Source organism: Haemaphysalis longicornis, unplaced genomic scaffold (assembly GCF_048455015.1).
Source record: "Haemaphysalis longicornis isolate Haplotype H1 unplaced genomic scaffold, Haemaphysalis longicornis Haplotype H1 scaffold_8, whole genome shotgun sequence".
Lineage (NCBI taxonomy): Eukaryota > Metazoa > Arthropoda > Arachnida > Ixodida > Ixodidae > Haemaphysalis > Haemaphysalis longicornis.
Window position 1 is genome coordinate 121,142,341 of NW_027526445.1, and position 23,072 is coordinate 121,165,412.

General features: G+C 45.7%; 1 protein-coding gene across 3 annotated transcripts in view; it reads left to right on the forward strand.

Annotated features, from left to right (window-relative positions):
• The window catches only part of LOC144149431 (uncharacterized), a 63,404-nt gene extending 41,285 nt beyond the window's left edge, over window positions 1–22,119 (forward strand). For 2 of the 3 annotated variants that reach the window (XM_077680994.1, XM_077680996.1), the window contains 3 exons: window positions 6,659–6,736; window positions 14,232–14,312; window positions 21,561–22,119. In XM_077680994.1, the coding sequence (XP_077537120.1) occupies window positions 6,659–6,736; window positions 14,232–14,312; window positions 21,561–21,966 (565 nt within the window). In that variant the 3' untranslated portion in view covers window positions 21,967–22,119. The remainder of the gene's footprint in view (window positions 1–6,658; window positions 6,737–14,231; window positions 14,313–21,560) is intronic. The other variant, XM_077680995.1, reaches the window with a different exon arrangement.
• The last annotated feature ends 953 nt before the right edge of the window (window positions 22,120–23,072 follow it).

Consider the following 23,072-nt stretch of genomic DNA (forward strand, 5'->3'; position numbering starts at 1 on the left):
TGTATTTAATCGAACACTCACAACCATAGAAAATGTCTCAAATGCACACTCCAACCATAAGCTCATTATACTTGGAGACTTCAACACCCCAGGTATTCGCTGGAACAGTCTTTCCTTTGAGCACAAAAACCATTATGCAGCGCAGAAATGCAGCATGCTATTAGATTTTCAATCGTTCACCTCCATGCAGCAGTTTTGCCGCATAGAAAACTCTTGTGGTAATGTTCTAGATGTGTGCTTCTCAAACTTAAAAAACGTACAAGTGTGTGCCTCCGAAACATCCCTTGTGCACCCCGACAAGTTTCACCCCCCTCTTATTGTCTCTGTCTCGGTCACGACCCAGCATCGCTCTGGCGGTGTTGACAATTGTGCAGTCCCGCGATATGCTTTCAAGCGTGGAGATTATGCTGGGCTGTATCACTTTTATTCATCTGCTGACTGGTCTAGTGTTTTGGATGTCAATGATGTTGACGAACAGGTTCGACGTTTCACTGAAATCGTCAGAAGGGGCATGGAAAAGTATATCCCTTGTTATAAGCCTGTTCCTTCCAAATTTCCCCACTGGTTTTCTAAAGAACTTCGAAGTTCGCTTAAACTTAAGGATAGCGCCCACAAAAAGGCCAAGCGTTCTGGGCTTGACAAGTGGAAAGCGGAGTTTAGTCGGTATCGCTCACTTTGTAAAATCCTCTACCGGCGTGACCACCAGCTCTATATAGAATCGTTAGAGGCTGCTGCGTCTCAGAAACCGGCTGAATTCTGGAGGTATGTACGCGGCCGTTCTAAGGCGTCTAAAGAACACGTTAGCCTGCTTAATTCCGATGGCGAAGAGGTTGAGGATGTTGCCACCAGTTTTGCTCAGTACTTTCATTCTGTCTTTCAACTGCCAGATGGCAACGACGAACGCCTATCGTTTAATAACTCTAATTTTAACACACTTAGGTTCGATGAAAAAATTGTCAATGATAGCCTTCAACGGATGAAACCATCATTTTCCTGTGGTGCAGATGGAATTCCAGCAGCCCTCATGAAGGCTTACGGCAACATTTTTGTGCCTGTCTTAACTTCCATTTATAATAACTGCTTACTTTTAGGTAAATTTCCTTGTGCATGGAAGATTGCTCGAATTTTTCCAATATTTAAGTCTGGTGATAAGTCAGCCGTTTCTAACTATCGCCCGATCTCACTCCTTTGTGTCGCCTCAAAACTCTTTGAGTCAGCTCTGCACAAAGTTCTTGCTGCCTGCGTCAAGAACGTTGTGATACCAAATCAGCACGGCTTTTTCTCTGGTCGATCGACGGTCACAAATCTTGCAAGCTTTATGACACAGGCTTCGGCTGCAGTTTGTGAAAACGGCCAGTTGGACGTTATTTATTTTGACCTCAGTAAGGCGTTTGATGTGGTGAACCATCAGTTATTAATTAACAAGCTTGCTAAGTCCGGTGTAGACGCAAGCCTTGTTGCCTTGTTGTCCAACTATCTCCTTGACCGGTCCTTTTATGTAGATGTTAACTACAAAAAGTCTAGTGTTTACCCTGCAACAAGTGGTGTACCCCAGGGTTCCGTGCTGGGTCCATTATTGTTTTCTGTCTTTATCAATGATGTTTCAACAGTGTTAACAAACTCTTCTTTTCTTCTCTATGCTGATGATGTCAAACTATTTAGGCACATTAGCGGTGTTCAGGACTGCTGTGCCTTGCAGAGGGATGTGTCGGAATTATCGGTCTGGTGCAGGAAAAACTGCCTAATTTTAAACCCCACTAAAACAAAGGTTGTCACCTACAGCCGGAAAACCCACCGTCTGCTGTTTTTCTACAGTATTGAGGGAGCTCCTCTGCAAAGGGTTGATGAGATTAGGGACCTAGGGGTGCTTTTCGACAGTACCCTCTCTTTTTCTCCTCATATTAGGCTCATCACCCGGCGAGCACTCCGAAGCCTTGGAAATGTGTGTCGGATTACAAAGGAATTCTCTTCTCCAGATCCATTTCTAATGCTATACAATGCAATATGTATACCACAGTTAGAATATGCTTCTGTTGCCTGGAACGGCATCTCCAAATCTAGTAGTGAATTAATAGAACGTGTGCAGAAGAAGTTTTTATCCATATTTAAGCACCGTCATCACAATCAGAGTTTTCATCCTGATTCTGACTTACCCATAGTCCCTTCCATCCCCTCCTTGAACTGCAGACGTATGCGTGCAGACCTTACATTTCTTCACAAAATTATTCATGGTGACCTTTCTTGCGCAGACCTGCTTAACTGTTTAGAGTTTAGTGTACCACAAAAGCCCACCAGGTCGCATCGCCCGTTCTTGACCGCTGCGCGCAACTCCAATCATTCTCCTGTGCGCAGAATACAGAATTGTTACAACCGCTTCTTTGAACGCCTTGACATCTTTCAGAAATCCTTTACAATTTACCGTACAGCGCTGTTGAATACAGTATGTTAAACACCTATGATATGTCTGTCGCTATTTTTTTTTTCTGGAATTTGGTTTCTCTGCGGTTGTGTCTATCCAACTGATAGTTGCCTATTTTTGAAACTTTATTGTCATTTGTTCATATTATCATTTGTCTCTACACTCCGTTGTTTTTGTTGTATTACTGTCAAACTTTGTTGCTCTGCCTGTCGTGTGGCCTTTACGACAGGCAGAGCAACATAGGCATCTTCTTTTTTTATTTTTTACCTGTACCCAGGCTCCGCCTGTGCTGTATTTGTCATTTTCACTACTTCAATTTGTGTGTCTTGTCGCTTGTTTGTTTCTTGCTATATGTTTCTTGTATTTTGTTTTCATGAAACTACCCGTGCGCCAGCACTCAGGCCTCTGGCTGTTCCTGGGCACGTAAATAAACATGATTGATTGATTGATTGATTGATTGATTATTATTATTGATTGATTGATTGATTATTCCTTCGTTGACCTGCAGACGTATGCGTGCAGACCTTACATTTCTTCACAAAATTGTTCATGGTGACCTTTCTTGCGCAGACCTGCTTAACTGTTTAGAGTTTAGTGTTCCACAGAGGCCCACCAGGTCGCATCGCCCTTTCTTGACCGCTGCGCGCAACTCCAATCATTCTCCTGTGCGCAGAATACAGAATTGCTACAACCGCTTCTCTGAACGCCTTGACATCTTTCAAGGCTCCTTTACAATTTACCGTACTGATTTGTTGAACACAGTATGTTAAACATCTATGATATCTCTGTCGTTCGTTTTTCTTTTTTTTATTGCTGAAATTTCGTTTCTCTGTGGTTCTGTTTAACCAATATAGTTGCCTGTTTTTGAAACTGTTTACTTATCATGCTTGTCTTATCATTTGTCTCTATACTTTGTCATTGTTTTTGTCGTCTTACTGATAAACTTTGTTCTCTGCTTGTTGTGTATTCATTACAATAAGCTGAGCCACAAAGGCATCTTCTTTTTCTTTTTTACCTGTACCCAGGCTCCGCCTGTGCTTTATTTCTGTAATTTTCGCTACTTCAATTTGTGTGTGTGTTGTCGCTTGTTTGTTTCTTTCAATATGTTTCTTTCAATATGTTTTTATGTAACTATCCGTGCGCCAGCACCCAGGCCTCTGGCTGTTCCTGGGCACGTAAATAAACATGATTGATTGATTGATTGATTGATTGATTGATTGATTGATTGATTATTATTATTATTATTATTATCATTTGTCTCTACACTCGTGCCGTTGTTTTTGTTGTATTACTGGCAAACTTTGTTGCTCTGCCTGTCGTGTGGCCTTTACGACAGGCCGAGCAACATAGGCATCTTCTTTTTATTTTTTACCTGTACCAGGCTCCGCCTGTGCTTTATTTCTGTCATTTTCACTACTTCAATTAGTGTGTGTCTTGTCGCTTGTTTGTTTCTTGCTATATGTTTCTTGTATTTTGTTTTCATGTAACTACCCGTGCGCCAGCACTCAGGCCTCTGGCTGTTCCTGGGAACGTAAATAAACGTGATTGATTGATTATTATTATTATTGTGTACCAGCACCAAGACCTCAGGGTTGTTCCTGGGCACCGAAAAAAAAGGTTGATTGATTGATTGATTGATTGAAAATTATTATATTATTATTATTATTATTGTTATTATTATTATTATTATATTGTTATTGTTATTATTATACTCTGGTGTTTTGCCCAAAAATTGAAGGGCTACTTCAAAAACGGTAAGTGTAAGTGATCGTTTCTATAACCTTGATGTTGATAAGGAAACAAAAGCCATTGTGAGTTTTATACCAGCCAACGTACCGCCTTCTCTTTTTGAATGTTTTTGTTCTATACAAGTGCGTTTTCTCTTCTGGCTTTTGGCGCTATCATTTCAAACATCCTACATAGTGCAGTAATAAAAGCCAGAACATGTTTTCCGAGAAAGAGCAACCGAACGTGAAGACGAACTTACAGAGAGCATTTTGCGCCCTCTATAATGTTTGTACACGTGTTAATATCTAAGCAATCGCCTTATTAGGCATGCCATAAAATGGTGCCGTTTTATCGCTGTGCTGTTTGGACGCTGTGCTGTTTTGTCACTGTGCTCTTTGGCGCGTGCGCTTTTGACTTAGTGCTCTTTTGACGCGTGCTGTTAAGTCGGCGCTCTTCTGTCACGTGCTATTTCGTCGTGTGCTGTTTTGACGCCGCCCCATACAGCTTTGCTGTGCATGTCTCGGGTCTTAGAAGCACGAAGCGTCCTATCACGGGGCGTTGAAAAACCAATGTCTCGGTGAGTTCTTTCAGTAAGCGTTATTCTTCTAATGCGAGGCGTTGGAAAGCGGGCGTCCCGGCGTTTTAGTTCCGTGACTACATGAAATGACGATGATAGCAGAAGATGCCGAAAGCCGAAGCCCCGAAGGGGCTTCGCCCCTCTCCCCAGGCGCTCCGAATTCTTGTTCGAAATCGCCCTTGCGACACAATGGAGGGGGTCCGCATTCCTGCCCATATGTAGCTGTGGGGCCAACAAGGCAGCCAATAGAGCAGCTCGCGAGCTAACTCTCCCAGCAGGCATAAGCCTCGCCCACTTAAATGGAGCCCGATTGGCCGGAGACAGCTTGCTTAGCTATCAAGAAATAAGTGCCAATTACCGTAATGCCAGCCACATATTCACACAGGCTCATCCTGGCTATATCTCTTTGTGAAGAACGCCTATGGCGCCTCATTCAAACCTACACCTTGCCCAGTACCGCCAAACTGCACATAATTTACCCCACCCTGTATCGATCCCCAAACTTCCCTTCGTGTGGCTTGAAAGACACACTCATTCATATCATGTGGCCATGCACCAATATTCCTTTCCGTTAATGCCTACTACCGACCCATGGTAGGCGGCGTTGAGGAGCTGAGACCCGAAGACGGAAATGTCTGAGGGAACCGGCTGCCTTGGTCACGGGTGAGGTGGAACTACCAGTCACCAGTGTTAGTACCAGTGCTACTGACTAGCAGTACCGGTGCTTCCAGTACGTACACACTGCGGCGAGTGGCGTTGTGAGCGACCGCCGCCTCTCCGGGACATTGCCGCCAGCGTGCTGAAGTCGCCCGCCAAATACCCCTCCCTTAGTCAAATAAAAGTTTGCCATAAAGGACCGGCATTCCTTCGGTCGTACACGCCCACCGCTGGCCCGCACCTTATAACCCTTACCGCGGGCCCAGAAGTGCTATGCTGAATGATGCAACGGCCGTAGAGTGCGCCACCTCAGTCGCGCGCTGGTCCACGAGTCACACCCCACCCCCCACTCCTCACATATATGTCCCAATAAACTACGAGACCTCCGTTGGTCAGCTCCCGGTACGTACATACCACGGTGAGTGGCGTTGTGAGCGACAACCGCCTCTCCGGGAAATGGCCGCCAGCGTGCTGCAGTCGGCTCCGCAGTTTCAGCGGATTCCACAGGCATGCAACCGGCTTTGATTTTTATCTCTTTTTCTTCTTCTGCCACCAAACGCAACATTTATTGAAATACCCTTTCAACTCATCTAGGTCCTTTATTAATCGAAGTTTCCCTGAGAACTATGTCGTCGTTCCGTGCAGTATTTCTTATCTATTGAGCAGTTGCCCATTTTCTGGCCATCCGTTTGCCATTTCGAGGGCCATTAATACCAAATTTGCAGAGAACAGAGTTAACTGCGTGCTTCGCATTAATAAAGGCGTAATGTTATTTTAGAGCGCCCAATGAGCTACTGCCGCACCAGGTAGGATGTAGTAGCTTCACGTTCAGCAATCAGCAGTTATAAGCTAAATGAATGACGGTGTTTTAACACAGAACCAGTGGACCCATAGGTTTCTCAGAGCAACTTCTCTCATTTTAGCGTATTGCTATAGCAAGTTGTTCACTGCAACTGCAAATCTGACGGAAGCATTCACGACAATGTATGAAGGAACGACTGTATCGATACTTCTTTTCCACTAAGATACGGATAATGTAATCAATGAAGTCCTACCAGATCAATGAGAACGAACCAGACCGACAGTTTCCATTTCGCTTCTTGTTTTGATTCAAACCTGAGGGGCTTTGCCTTTCCTTCTCTTTCATCCATCGTGCTGCTGTGTAAAAGTGAAAGTATTCTTTCGCCAAACAACATTGGCAGCTTGTAAGCTTATATGCCTATATATATTGTAAAAATCTTATTTATGCTCAGCTTCTGCTTTTCTTCTCACTTCAGTTCTTTGGACATTGACGTTTCGGAACCGAAGGTCAGTTCCCGCCCTCATGGAAACGTTCCGCAGAGAAAAGCTAAAAGGTAAGTAAATGGTTCAGAGCGCAGCTCTTAAGCTGCAGCTCCTATGGTTGCGCGTCGCCGTCGGCCTCATTGTAACAGAGCGAATGAGGAAGACACCGAGCATAGACGAGATTGAGTGGGCAGGAAAGCGGAGGAGGAAAGTATGGCAAAAGCGTTAGCGGGAGTATGGTATGCCGAGGCCACGCGCGACATCCCCGCCTCGCGGCACCGCGCTGCAAGACAACGCTATACTCGGTTACAACTTAGGAATGGCACCACCTCATGTAGTGTATCACTCCGCCGAAGCGCCGGACCCGTAACGTCAGTGCGCGCGTGTTTTGAAAGAGGATCGCGGTAAATGCGTGACATCATCTGCGTTTCTCACCGAGTTTTGTCGTCACTGCAGTAATTTATAGGCAGATTAAGTCCGAAAAGTGATGAAAACGACTCGTGTCCGGTGTGGTTATTGTGTGCGTGCGCTGGCGGTGATTGCTATCGGTTGTTTATCTTGCGTCTATCATTTTAGAACTGATCCATTGTCCACACCTCACCCCACCAGTTCGTGGACGGTGCGAGATTCCGTAATTATGACATACGAATGAACCAATAAGTTTTAATATAGTGCGTAAAACAGCGAGTGCGTCCTTAATTTTTATAAGATTCACCATGTTATAAGGATCGATGCAATTATACGTACGTGAAGTACTCGATGTGCTGAAGCATTAATTTCGCGAGGTACGCAACATTATGCGCGTTCGACGACGACACGGAGAACAATCTTAGATTTTTAGATTATGCTGATGGGTAATAACAATGGCATCAAACACTCTTGTGTTTAGTAATGTGTGCCCAAAAGCCACGCCAATCGGAGCTGCACATAGGTAGCGCGCTGTGTGTAAAAAGAAAAACAATAACAGAATTGCCCCTTTCAGATCACGCGTGAAAAATAACTTCGCTTCTACTTCGTTGTTATACGCGTGAGATTATTTCTTTCTATTCCTAGTTATTGCTCCTTACATGTGCATTGCCTAAGCACTGCCGTCATTTCTACGACTGTCCTTAATATCGCGCTTTTACGCGCTTTTTTTTTACGCAGTCTTGGCAAGAAAGCCTGCAGTTTACAGGAAGCGACCATCAAGTGTCTGCGCGTAAAAATCGTGCTTCATGGCGCTGCACATCTTTGGGAAAAAGCGCTTTTAAGCTTAGTTCTACTCAAGTCTCAACGCAATGCCATTCTGATCGAGCCTACGCAGGCGTTTCCAAATGGATGGTAAATTCTCCATTCCTGAAAAATGCTCTTTCGCAGCTGCCGTGGCAATTGCGATTTTGAGAACGCCAATATAGGTTATAACAAGTTATTTCACTTCTCTCAGATTGTTATACGCCCCAACACACGGCATTTGGAGTGTCATTTTACGATAATGGGGAAAATGCCTGTACAGGGGAAATTTTTTGGCGTCATAGTTACAGCTCACCTTTTTATGCCCATTGCTTGAATTTACATCTGGTGGGGCAAGCTCAAAGAAATCGCAGTCCAGACAGCAAAACGTTCCTTTTCTCTTAATTATATGTGGGAGTGAATTATTCACACTTATAATTTGCTAGAGAACCGCCATTTATAAACAGCATTTCCTTTTATTCCCTTTTGCGCCGAAATTTTTATGAATGGAAAGTTGTAGTGTCTTCTATGCAAATTGAAGTGACAAAACAAGGGCATGATGCAGACAGTCTCACTGGCAGACATACTCATAGATGCGAGCTTCAGGTACCAATTTACAAATATGAAAAGGTTATTAGAGCCCAGAAACAATACCAGGTGTCTCCCCCACCCCAACCAAAATAAATTGGGCTAAAACGAGTTGTGTGGTTTTGACATGGAGCTTCACTGAACACCAGAATGCAGAGTGCGACAGGTGATTCTCTGCAGGCCTTCCATCTGGATTTACCACTAAGGCACTACCGCAGGTGTAAGAAGACATTCACAGTGTCCGTACGCAGTTTTGTTCAATGTTTCCTCCACATTATCACAATAACGCACTGCTAAGAACCTCCATATCTCACATTTCTCTCTGAAGTATGCTTTAGACCAGATGTTGAAACAGCTGCTTACACTTCTGTTCAGCTGCTTATTTATATACGTGAGACACATTCGACAAACTTGACACTCAGTCTTCTTTATCACATCCAAACAAAGTTGCATTTAATGAAAACAAAGTTGCATTCAATGACCTCCCCATGCCCATGATATGGCAGTTACATTTTATCGTGTCCTACAATGAGCCTGAGATTATTATACATGCATTCGTTATAAGCAGTGTACTCTACATGCACAAAACTCGCAACGGCTGCTTTTTTGATACCATTCAACACGACACCATGCCAGGGATGTGTTCCATATTTCAACTGCACCGTCAATTGTAATTTTTTAATTACATATTACATACATCGAATTACACTGCAAGCTTTGACTTAAAATCACATACAAGCACACCTGCAGTGATAGGAAAATGTACTTATCCTCAGGGAAAGAACAAAACCGCCCATACGTGGCGCTGCCATGAGAAGTCCATTCAAGCACATAAGTAGCATGTGATGCCACTTAGAACACTGCAGTGATTTCCCTTATACCTTAATTCCAAATGTTGCCGGTGCAAAGGGCTTAGTGAGATGGTTATACAAGTCGTTTTTTTGCCTCATCACCTCGGCAACTTTTCATTGCCAGCAGTTTCAAATGAAATAAAATCACCAAACAAAGAAAAATATAGTCGCAGATCACGTAATGCTGCAAGACAATTTCAAGCTTACGCGCCGAAGATTCCTAATCATCAGGCACAACGCCACAAATTAGACGTAAAGAGAACAAAACAAAATGAGCACATTTTGTACAGCAGCTAGTTACCGTAGCAGCCATTTTAAAACATTTCTGTACTGCCACGAGGCACAGTCCCCTCGTTGAAGCTTGTCGCTGAAAGCTTCAGGCAGTCCGATAACTTAATCAGACAGCCTTGCCCTGGTGGCATTCAGCGTATCGTGTGCATTGTTGCAACATGTTGGCATTCATTCCAAGGGTAGAAGAGTCTATTGTGGAAAGGCAGGGCACACACGGTAGCAACGTCAAAAAATTTGTTGGTTGGACGTGACAAATGCAGCCCATCTTGTCTTGGTTTGGTTGGGTTGTCGTATTTCACATTTTTTTTGCATTTCAAGTCCCAGGTTCTTTATATCTCCAGCAGCTCTAGTGTGACAGCAAAAGTGGAACACCAAGCGTGAACAGGTTTAGATTGAAGGCGATTTGCTGGTCACGTTTCATGTGTTGGTTTTTTATTTGCCACCTCTGGCACCATTTCATGGCCCTTGTAACTCCCTTTGCCACCATCCTGCGGATGGGCACTTCGATCGTTCTGGAGAAATTCCTTGAGCCGTTTTAGGTTTCCGTCCCATTGCTGTAAGTGCATACAGTCACTCGCTTGGAGTACAGCAGTATATTTTAGTTGCACCTTTATGGGATTCAGAAGCCAGTCACATCCGCAGCACCATAAGCGTCTGTGTCTTTGATAACCAAAGTTGCATGTGTAAATTAATCTGCTACTGCAATTGCCTGTACTGTATTAGTGTCGAGCCCATTAGCATTGAAGGCCATTTAATTTGCATGCAAGCTGGCTAAAGTGTGCCTGTCGGCTCGAGATGTTTCACCACAGCACTCAACCAAGCCAGCGATGACACTCTCCCAACAAACAGTAAGTTAGCCTGCTAAATGTAGACGTGCGGGCAGAACAGCCATTCTTACTAGAAAAAGAGACTTCCTTAAAATTGTTGACTGCAAGGTTGGGCAGATGGTGGTTTCTCCCAGGTCGATACAAAATTAGCGGGAAGTTTTTGTGTTTTCTTTGCGTGCATTCCCCCACAAGGTGCAAGCTCGTACTGACCTGTTTGCTTCCCCACAAACAGTATCACGTAATGTACCGGGAAATGTATTTCTTCTTTATGAGGACATATTAACTGCGCAAAGTGTCAGTGACAAGGAGAGCAGAGCCAGACACTCTCAACTTGTACGTTAATGTTCGTTTTGTAGGACAGTGATAGAATCCATGTGGACCTGGGACGTCAGTGGGGTGCCGCCCCGCAACACATGGTGGCATGGCACGTCTCAAGCTCATCTGGAACGCTTCTGCGTTACCAGGGAGTTTTTGCAGTGAGTGGTTAGATACAGTGTCGCACGTCTTTTCTGACCATGGATTAGTGTATTTCTCCATATTAATCAGCTTGGCTCGTGCGGAAAGAAAGACCAGATAACGAATCCTGACGCTGTTCACAAACCTAAACTCGTTGAAAAGGTAAACAAGACCATTGGAAACCTTGAAACCAACACAGCTGACGTGGCCGCATGAAAATATTTTAAGGCAAGAATTGAGCGTGAGGCCGCAAAGATAGGTAGGCGGGAGGCAGCCGAGCATAAAGTTACAGAGCGTCGGCTCAATAATACAAGATTGTCTTTTCAATAATGCAAGATTGTGTAACCAGCCGCCTTATTTTATGTTTCATGTTTCTCAGCCCTACATTGTTGACCAGCCATGTAAACAACCTTGGTATTGTTCCAGAAAAAAAGTTTAATTCTGCTGCATAAAGCAAACATAGTGGGAGGATACACAGGTGGCAAGCTCGCTGTAGGCCAGACCGCTATTCAACATTTGTTGGGCTCTTAAAAGAGCCGTTTGGAGCTTCGGAGCTGAAGACTGCAGCATGGTAAGCCTCACTCCATTTGCTCGATGCCGGAGAGGTCGTCATCTGCACTCCCACAGCTGTCGTCGTCTTCCTCCCCAAGGCTGATGATGATTGGCTCCACATGGTCGCTGAACCCACGCACCTCTCGGCATCTGTCCTCAATGCCAATGACGTGCTCAACAGCCTTGGCCCAGTTGTTTGGAGAAACATACTCAGCTTCTGTGATGAGGAGCTTCCGCACACTGTCAATCTTGAAGTCAGTGTTCAGCCTGGCAACTTCACCATTCATCTGCGCCCAGATCACCTCGACGGGGTTAAACTCGCAGTAGTATGGTGGCAACCTCAGAACGACGCACCCAGCCTTTTCTGCCGCGACATCAACTCTGAACTTCACAAACTGGTCTTTCACCGGCGCCACCAGTTCAAGAAGCTGATTTTTTGTCATCGTTGCATTACGCGGGATACCTTTTGATGTCAGCCATGCTAGTAGGTAAGGCTTGCGTGAGGACATGGTCGGGGCAGTCTCCAGGCACCTGGAGTGGTAGGACGCATTCTTCATGACGTCAACACTACCCTGGGGCAGCTTAGTGAGAACAGAGTCAAACCAAGCCTCTAAATACTCGCCGTCCATTTCCTCGTGATAGTCTCCCGACTACGTTCCATTGAAGACGGGCAGACAGCCGCCAACAAAGGTGTCCTCGTTGCCGATGTGGGTGACTATCAGCCGCGCTCCTCTTCCGGATGGCTGTTTGAGCCCAGTTGTCAAACCACGCTGGAAAGCGTCCTGAGGCGTTTTCACTGTCTCGTCCCTCCAAGCCTTCGTCACGGCCAGTGTTTACCCAAGTTTCGTCTGTGTAGAACACCTTGCGGTGCTGCTGCCTGTACTCAGCGATCTGACGAAGGTACCTCTGCGGCCAAATCAGCACGTCCTGACGCTGGATCATCATGGAGTTTCGTTCACGTTTCTCGAAGACGAAGCCGATGTCCCTCAGGAGGCGGCGGATGGTCCACGTTGGAAGGCTGGGGAGATGCTCACTCCTCCGAAATTCTTCCGGAATCTTCTGTGCAGTAGGAGGCTCGTTGCGCCGGAAGAGATCGTGCACAATGTTTCTCAGCGCGCACAAAGTGAAGCCGACATACATTGCAGTGCTGCGTCTGCGGTTCTCGGTTACGGGCCTTTTCCGCGAAGGTGTCAGCTTCCCGCCCGTCGCCTTCGCTTTGGATTTGATGTTCAAAATCTTCGGGAAACTGACACCGGTGTACTCACTTGTCGTGCGTCAAGTTTCTTTCACGCCAACGTGCGGGTGCTCCTCTCGCAGCTTCATGTAGACGTTCAAAAGTGTATCCTGAACGTGGCGACAAAGAACAATGCCGCTGCAGTTCTTCCTGTACAGATGCTTTGGCGTTGTTGGGCTCTTTGGGGAGGTGAACTCGCCCCGACCGCAAAAGCGACGAAGAATCTGGAGTCGAAGAAACAGTAACAAATGCGGTTGCAGGTGGCCCTTGTGTAGTCATGCTCCGCCAAAAAATCGACCTCGTACCAGACGTCCATGTTGGAGAATTAGATGGTGGCAAATGTGGGGACAAAAATACAATGCGCCAAGCAAAAAGGCCACTATACCGTGATACTTCGTAATTTCAAAGCTTGTGAATAATGCATGCGTGTGTAAAATATGCAATAGAAAGTAAACTGAACTTTGTTATTTTTTAATAAGGTTCTGTTTTGTCCATTTTGCAAGTGGGAATGGCAACTTTTTATGATACTTTTCGTTTTGATACACGTTAGTTGTGGTAATGTATCTCACATTGAAATTTTAAAATCGCAGGAACATTAAGTTTACTTGTTTTGTTTTTGGGGGGTCTTTTAGTTTGTGCTTCAAAAAATATTCGCAGTAACGCACTCTTTGCGCCCAGCGGTACAACAGCCGGTTGCGGTTATGAGGCGCAAGGGCAACTTCCGGTGCCATTCCTAAGTTGTAACCGAGTATAGAGTAGCACGTACCGTCGTGCTTTCCGTGATGATGCGATCACTTCCTGAGACGCATCAGCTATGCGCCGTCACTGAGAAAAGTGCAGTTCGCGCTGCGCTAGAATTTTGCATATGGCAGTATCGTAGTCGTCAGCAAAATTTCTGGACAGCGGGCCACGTCTTTATTTTCATTTCTCCTACTTTGTAAAGGATATTTATTCAAATGCGGTAAAAATCACAGTGTCTATAGATTAACTTCTACAGCGTCGGTCGCGTACAGTGTGCGGTGCTACCATGCGGAACTAGCTTCGAGCAACGGGCCACTCCTGCGTTGCTCCGCCCTGTTGCTCCATATGGCTAGAACTCTTCGAAAGCACCGTCTCTTCGGAAGCTGATAGACCATGACTTCATCCTGCCTTGTAGATTGCCTAACAGGGATAAACATGCGCTTTGAGAAGTATAGCAGTCAGTTGCATCATGCTGGTTAAGGCGTGACCTGCCCTTGTGTGATCATCTAGCGAGCCTCTCATCCCAAGCTCCGACTAGCCGCAGTCATAGCGAGGGCCTCGGAACTGGCAGTTCTGCTGCCTTAAAGAAAATATCCCGACGTACCAACCAGACGTAAAATTTTTAGACAACCAGATGTACTATTTCAGCACATTTCCTGTTCAATTCACACGTACGAATCTGGCCGTTTCCTTCACTTTTGTGGGCGTGTCCCTATAATACCTAACCGCGCACAAACAATTTGCCCCTTCTAAGGTCTTACTGGTAAAAAACAAAAGTATTATTTTTGCCAAATCTTTTCATTTCCTTTGAAATCAGGTCTTCGGACGTAGACCTGCCTGATACTTCGCGGGCAGTTTCCCACCGCCAGGACAAGGGCCTACAGAATGGAAATGAATTGTGAGTAGATGATTTAAAACAACTGCTGCGTTAGCAATTTTATTTCACCAGTTACACAAAGAGGAATTACTGCAAAGGCAGCAATGATCACCAATATAAAGCTCAACTTCAAAAGCATCGGGCGCATGGTTCTAATTTTACACGGCAGGCATATTTCCCCCAACTTTGGTCTTATTGGCTATTGGCATACAATCTCCATATTAATTTATTGACCCATAATTTTCAAATACCGTGATCTATACCGCTATCAAAGGCATGGGTTCTCCGAGCCTTGCTTGGAGAGTTTTATATACCAGGACAGACGAGCTGTCGGCTGTTCTTGCATTCTTCTGGTTCACGGTTTCATTGACCCGTTAACCTACGCCCCACGAAATATTGAATAGTTTTGCATCATTGCTACCCAGATCGGGAAAGCGTTGCCTAAAGGCCAACCTCCATTCAGCGGAATTCGACAGCGAAGTGCTCGCGGCGGCCGCCGAGGATCAACGCGCCGCGAAGTTTTCGTCAACCTCAACCTCCAAGCAACATGAACCGGCGAACGCCGCCGACCAGCGTCCTGCTTGCATCAAGGTTGCGAGATGTCCAATCCAAGACACGATGCGCGTGAACATATCCGTGCTTTTCGGGATATGAACGACCTAATTATATTTGTTTTTTTATTGTGAGGGCGGTGTTTTCTTTAAGTTGGGCTCACGGTTAGCACAAGAAACATTACCAAATGGCAACAATGAGTGAAACTGTTTGTGTTGTGCGTTTGCTTGCTAGCCCTTAGCTACTTTGTGGGCGGAATTTCACTGAAATGGCCATCAATTTTTCGATTTCGGTTACACTTTTACGCACCGCGCTACTGTGGAACTTCTCTGGCAGTTTTCTGGACTTGGTATTCCCGAGAAAAGAGCCGTACACGAAAAAAAAAGCCGCTGCTTAGGGCGCGTGCGCTCTGCGCAGACAGGAAATAGAAAGCTGTGATTGGCTGCAGCTTCAAAATACAGTCCCACTCTTCCGGTCACGTTCCCCGCCGTGCGTCTGATGTCTAGCCCGCGCAGATCCATGGCGAACAGCTGTTTTCACGACGCCGGCGGCGCAGCGGCCGCCGTGGTTCACCGGATATTCGCCGATATTTCGCTGCATGGAGGTCAGCCTGAATACCTCACAATAAGCTTTCGACATTTACCTTCAACGTTCTTGCAATATTGTGTACTGATAAAACTATACTCGGTTACAACTCAAGAACGGCACCACCTCATGTATTGTATCACTCCGCCAAAGCGTCGGACCCACGACGTCAGTGCGCGCGCGTTTCGAAAGGGGTTTGCTATGAATGCGTGATATCGTCTGCCTTGTCTCACGCAGTTTGTCTGTCGTCACTGGAGTCGTTTATAAGCATATTAAGTCCAAAAAAACACGGGAAAGGCTCACGCCATGTTCAAAATATTCCCAGTAACGCCCTACTTGCGCCGCACGTAGAAACATCCGGCTACGGTGATAAGGCACAGCGGCAACTTCCGGTGCCGTTCTTAAGTTGTAACCGAGTATACACACACTCGACGGTGTCCGTGTGGCATAGAGTGTTTTATTGCATTTGTTTCTGGCAATGGAAGCGGGGGGAATAACACCCTATAGTTGACTACGCGAGGAAGCCACCACGTTTTCTCGATGTGCGTAGTAGGGGTAACACGCTGCTACCACGCCATAGCTTTTGCACCTGCGGCTTCAGCGCATGATGGTGGCGTGTCGATCTGGTGGCCTGCGGGCGATCACGCTGCCTGGTGCGATGGGATCTGCCCCAGCGCTTTCATAACTGCTGGGATATTCGTGTTCATTAAAAGAATTCCTTTCCTTAACCCCCTTCTACTCGCACCGCGGGCTTCTACGTCGTCGCTTTACAGTCTTCACCCTTCCTACCTCCTTCCCCACTAGCTCAACTTCTCGCTCGTTGTCCGTTTTGGCAGAGTTGTCGCCCGCATGTAGCTTGGGGTATGAGGGAACAGTGACAGACAACGTAAAATGGGCCAGATAGGCTAATCGAAACATTAAAAATCCGTGCGTACGCACTAGTCTACTCACTATTGCCTCTGGATATTTTTGGCACCGGGACTAATTCGAGTGTCAACAGCAAGGTGGCATTCAACTCAAATACCTAGACTCCTCGAAATTTCTGCCGGATTCTGCCGCAAATATCTCAATCGGTGGGGGTCCCTTTTGAACCAATGAAACGTTGGTTCTATCAATGCGCGTAACCGCACTGAATGACCTTATTTTGAATCTTACATGTCCTGGTTTGGTCTAACAAGCCCGACAAAGGCACAGATGTAGTTCGCCAGCGGTACTAAGATGTTGGAAACCAACACTCGACAATATCTCGCTCGGTGGTCCATGTAGCCCAAAAACCTCAATCGTACATCGTTTCGTTTTTTAGAGGCTTAAAGGAGCCATGAAGAGAAAATACAACTTCGTTAATTTGAAAGAACTAGGATTCAGTATCTCACTCAGCTCCATTACAACCACAAAACGTGTTTTTTAACGAAAAAAAAGCAAGAAGTATTTAAAAACTTTCAAATTTTGCGCCACAGTGACGTGTTATAAGCAAGTTTGACGTCATACGGGCCAACAATAAAGCATAATTTTCAGTGCGTTAACTGCACGTTAGCATTCAAGTGATGCGGTCAAATGGAACTAGAGGCCCCATCACAGATGTCCAGTCATGTGTCGTCGCGACAGGTCAGGTAGGCGTCCGCCAAACGCGCAAACATGGTTCTGTGACGTCATAGAAAAGTTGCGGGAAATTGGCTAGGGGGTCGCGACTGCTTCACACGTTTTCTTTAATATCTCCGTTATTTGTTCGAAGATTGCGATGATATTGGTATCATTGTTATCGGGGCTAAGCAGTCTTTCTAATAAACCCCACTTGTACTTTGTCTTCATGCCTTCTTTAAGAAAGGCATAGGATGTCGAAACAAGCAATTAGAAGGGTGTGAATGTGCTAGACCGAAAATCCTCCCTTTAAAGGTGTGACGGTCTTTGAAAGTAAAATAGACTAAATTGAGGATGCGAAAATTGCAAATTACCTGGGATGTTAAGATATAAACATGATTTTTGTTAAATAAGAGTTGTTTGAATGTGTCGCCTGAGAAAACTCTATGGAGCAAGTCAGAATTGAGGTATATTGCCTTTTTTTCACTGATATTACTCGATATATTTTTCAGGCTTTGAAATATGAAATATTTTTTTTTGCTGGCAAATTTGATCCCTATAAATGCACAAAAGGAATCTAAGGATTATCTCCTAAGCAGTTTTTAGAACAGGAAGCGGAGACGTTTTGCAATTACCCCCTAAGTATGTGAAAGGACCAAAGAGGGCATTCACGCCCAGCCAAACTCCTAAACCAAAATATAGAAGTTTTTGAGCATATTCCTACCAAGGAGAAAGAGCAGGAGCCAAATATGCTAGATTTTTCGAAAACAATCTTCATATACTGAGGAGGTGTAATCATTTTTGTAAGTTACTCGTTATCTCGTGGGCCCTTTGTTTTGATGGTTGTTGCTTAATTAGGTAACCCGTATACGAATGAGTAAAAAGCGGTTTCCAAGGTTCCGCATTCATCAATTCCTTACGGGGCGATTATGTCTTTTGTATAAAACGTATATTCACATATTCCTGAAGCTGTACTCAGGCAGTTCATCCATACAATTGGGTGTGCTGTCAAATCGCGTAGCTATGAAATTACCAGAAACAGACCCCTCAGGATTTCTGCGTGGCAAAAACGCTAGCATAAGTATGGGCACGTGTGATTCAGTAATATTGATTTGGTGGATTCGTAAATATGTAATGGTTACGAATGCCGAAAAAATAATTTTGTACTTCCCAAAAAACGCATGTCGTGGGAATGTTGATTCAAAGCAAACAGCACTTTTACACGCATGCCTGACTATGCGTTAGTCCAGGTGATACATGAACACACACGGGTATCGCCACCGGGAACTGCTGCTAGTATGCATATACACGCACAAAGCCCGAGAGTGAGGGAACGAGGTATGTAAAGAGGGAGAATAACCACTGCTATAAAGGCTGCAGTACACGAGTGGGATCGACGCTACAGCACCAGCAATTGTGCACACAAATGAGAATACTAGGCTAGGTTAAACGGGATTTTTCTTTCCCGCGAGGCTTTTTATATTGACGCAAAAAGCACCATCAGCAAAAAACGTCGACATCTACCGCTTCCGGGAGATGTCTTTGTTGTTATGAATACAAAAGCATGGGAATAACTACAAAAGAGGATATGTAAATGTCTCTGCTGAAAAAGGGAATAGGCAGTCGTCGGCAGAACTTTCGTTGTTTCAATTTCTCGACGCGCACGCCATGGTGAACGCAGTTAAGCAAATAGCTGGCAAGGCACAGGCAAGCAAGTAAGCTTCCAGCTCACTATTGATGTTTGCTCTGTACGATGCCACGGTGTCTCTCACATATTACCGCGTTTCAAGTCTTCTGTTTTTGATTTGCTAATGTGGTATGCTACGGGCGCCTGGCCTTTCCCCGCTATCTTATCTTTGTTGGAAGCGAAGTGCGCGTTTCCTTTCCTGGATTTTGTATGCGGCACAGACCATGTTACCTGGTACCGTAACGACGTTACTTTGTGATACGTAACCTAGAGTGTTGATTGTTTAAGCGAAAATGCTTTCGGTCTAAATCATACTTTTAGTAACGAGGCCACTGGAGATAAATGCGAGCCGAGGAAACGGCGCTTGGCCGACGGCCATAGTGGCACGTCACTTTGCTTGCTGTTCCTTCGTGGCTCGTTTTTTTCTTTAATTTTACCCGCCGCGGTGGCTCGTGGCTAAGGCGTTGCGCTACTGAGCACCAGATCGCGGGTTCGTTTCCCGGCCGCGGCGGCCGATTTTGTGATGGAGGCGAAAGGTCAAAACGCCCGTGTGTACGAGATTTCGGCGCACGTTAAGGATTCCCAGGTGTCAAAATTAATTCGGAACCCTCCACTACGGCGCGCTTCATCGCCAGCTCTGCGTCGGAGCGTTAAACCCTGCAATCAATCAATCAATGTTTCTTTAATTTTTATGCAAGCCTAAGTTCGTTACCATAAAAGTTAATTTTTACGATAACATTGTTTTGTTGTTCACCGCGGGACAATAACGCTGCAAATGTGAGTGTGCGAACTCATCACTGCCGTGGCAGCAGCTCTTGTTTTTTATGATTGCAAAAATAACCATAGAGTTTCTTAGTAAATATACTAGAGAGGAAACTGCACTTGAGAAGCAATGCCGTCGAAGGGGGTTATGGGAAGACCCCGATTTTTGGCTTGGGCTTGGCATGACCATTGGATTCTTAAGCGGTTTTTAGGATTTGCTTTCTTCACTATGCATTAGCACATCTACGAGCTACGAGGAAGCAGAAATCTTCCCTGTTCTGTGGTAGTCATGTTCGGCAAAACAGCAGGCAGGGCGAGATAATACCTGACGTTGGTCATGCCGGAGTGAAGGAACGTATGACTAAGCGGGTAATATACCGCCGCGAAACTTGTAGCTGACGAAAAAGATAAAGAAACAAAACCTACTTCGACGAAGACAAGATACGACTGATACGGGCGCCGGTATCTGTCCTGTCTTCTCTGCTTCCGCGACTTTTTAACGCCACGTTTTGTTTTCTCTTCAAGTATGAACCAACTTGCTAAGTAAGAAGATTTGGTAAACTGTAGCTGACGGTCGGTGCACCTGTTCACCAGGAAGACGACGCTTTCATAGGGGCGCTGCGTTCCAAACTCTACAAACAATGATTGATTGATTGTGGGGTTTAACGCGCCGATGCAACGCAGGTGATGAGGCGCGCAGTAGTGGAGGGCTCCGGAATAATTTTGACCACCTGTGGATCTTTACCGTGCGCCGGAATGTCGAGCACACGGGCGTTTTTCCTTTTTGCCTCCATTAAAAAGTGGCCGCCGCAGCCGGGAATCGAACCCGCGACCTCGTGCTCAGCAGCGCAACTCCTTAGCCACTGAGCCACCGCGGCGGGTATAACTCTTCAAACAACTTATTATCTGAAGTAATGGTAAAATTAATAAAATAAGAGTCTCTAATGGGTTTCCCCCGAAAACTATTATCATTGTTCGTAATACCAGCTTGGCCTGCCGAATGGTAGGCACAGCCGTGCCTGCAAAAATGCGCTTTACTTCCTTTTTCTTACCTTTAAAACAGCCTGTTTTATTTTCCACTTATATAATACCACACCTTTCTATGCGTTTTTTGTGGCAATGTGTTCGAATATACGGCCACTAAAGCGTTTTAATCCGAGCCAATGATAAAACTAAGGCGAGCGCATGATCTAATGGCGGTCCATGACTACACAGACGGCCTTGATGTGAGCCTCATACACGCTAGCGCCAGATTCCTCTGTAGTGTATACTGCAAGAAACTCTATGAAAATAACATATCATATGTCGAGATTATCGCAGGAGATAAATTTCACCACATTTTATAGGTGAATAGCTTGTGCACAACTACGGCGCATATCATTGCGTGGCGCGTAGAGCACAAAAGTAAAGAAGGAAGTGATGACTACTTTTTTTTTTTTTTTTTTGCGAGAGTTTGCCTTACGGCATAACAGTCATATATACAACATTACATTGGTTTCACGCAGAAACGTCAACAGAGACCGGTACTGAGGCCCCCATATCCACCGCTGTAGATCAGGGGGTCTCCCAGGATGGAGCCCTGTGCCCCGGAGGTGTTGCAGGCGAGAGGTTTGAAGGGCAGGGCAGGTCCATAGAAGGTGGCTCGTGTCGGCTTCAGACGCAGGTACCGTACAAAAGGGACAGGTGTCCGCAAACGGTGCGTGATAGCGGGCAGGCCAAGCGTGGGTCACTGCTGGGGATAATGCCACCCCAACTCGAAGCCTCCGCAGCAGGACCTCCTCCCAGCGAGCGAGCCCACTGGGGAGGTCGGTTCCACGCGGTGGAAGTAAAGCACGCGTGGCGCGGCGGAGGTTCTCCTTTTCCACCAGCAGTTCTTCTCGGGTGGACACCGGAAGAAGTGGCAGCGGCCTTTGTAGGTCTATACGGCGACAGGCGCGATCCGCCGCTATGTGGGCAGGAAGCATGTCCCGGCGAACCCACAATACACGCACAGGGCATGGGTATGTGTCCAGGATCGCGTGAATACGTGCCGACATGCTGGTGCTACGCGCAACGACTACTCGTTCTTGACAGTTTCACTGGAAAACGATTATTTTTTTTTTCAGGTTTCAAATGGTCATGATGGTGCAGAAGATGGAAGGCCAAAAAAACCAGGAGATTCTAGAGATGCAGAAGAAAACTTTTGATGTCGTTACGGAGCAGATGAAAGCAATGACTACAATGCAGAATCGTATGCTTGATAAGATGAGTGAGCAGATGACGGAGCAGACCAAATTACATAAGGACACTATAACCACAATGACCGACCACATGAATACTACCGCTGCGATGCACGGAGAAACGCTGAGAGCGGTGCAGCATGGACTTACAGAAGCGCAGAGGATGACCAGTGAGACTCTGGAACATATGGCGACTACCATGGGATCCACTTGTGAAATGCAGGAAAAAAACATGGCAGAAATCCGTAAAATGCTTGCCGAGGATAGGAATCGTACTTGTGCTGTTATGTAACCGTTGCACAAACGAATAAAATGTTCGCAGTTGGGAACAAACTACCGCCATTGGGTTAAACGACGTTCGTTCACTGGGAGTACTTATTTTATAATTTTTATCAGCACAAATTGTAATCGCTGTTGTAGAGCGAATAGCCTAGTGAAAAAAGGTGGTGTTTCATATTTTCAACATTTCAGGTCTTTTCCAGGAGGTTGGGCTCCTCGGTGAAACCCGTCTCCAGAGTTGTTGTTTCTAAAAATGAAAATTTTGAGGTCTTACTGGGTTTCACATGTGGCCAATGAGGTTTACCTTGTTACTAAGCTACAGTCTACTTCAGACAATCGGGGATTTTTTACGTTCGCCAATATCTAGACATGGGTGCATTTTTTCCCCTCCACTAAAAAATGGCCGCCGCATCCTGGGGCTAATAAATGCGACACCTTATGTTTTAAACCACCACGGCTTGTGGTTTATCGCTCATGATATGTTCGGTTTTTATTTTGCAATGATGAGTGATATATCTTACCACTAAGTAGGTTTTAGAGGATAAGGTTGTGTGGTTAACTATGCAGCCACGAATGACTCGTTATCTGCCATTTGCAAAGCCACGGCCTTTGCGGATAGGACTTTCATATCCAATTGGGGGATATGGAGGAGGTTAAAAAAACTTCAGGAGTGCAGGTAGCGCTTTGATGTTGAAGCAGGCAGCCGCCATATTGCTCCAGGCAGAAAAAGTGAGGGCGGCCACTTGAACCCATGTGACAGTTCCGGTGTTTTGCCACTTCTCTTGTGTTATGAATTTTAAAGCAATGTAAAAATGGCTACGGTGAGCTCTTGCGTCGCCTTCAGCTGCACGAATCGTGAAAAACAGAAGCCAGTAATCGCTGTTCATGTGCAAGCATGCGCGACACAGCCTTTCGCTGGTCCCCTTCATCCTGCTAAGTCGAGGAGCGGAGTTGGAGCGGAAAACGTTCGGTACCCGCATTTTTATTTGGTGTACACACCGTCACCTGGGGTTTTCGTGCGTGTGTCACATGTTCCCGTAAGACAAAATGATCCGTGAGGCATGGCAGGGCACTGTTCGGGGGACTGGATGGATACCTAAGAATACGCACGCTGTTTCC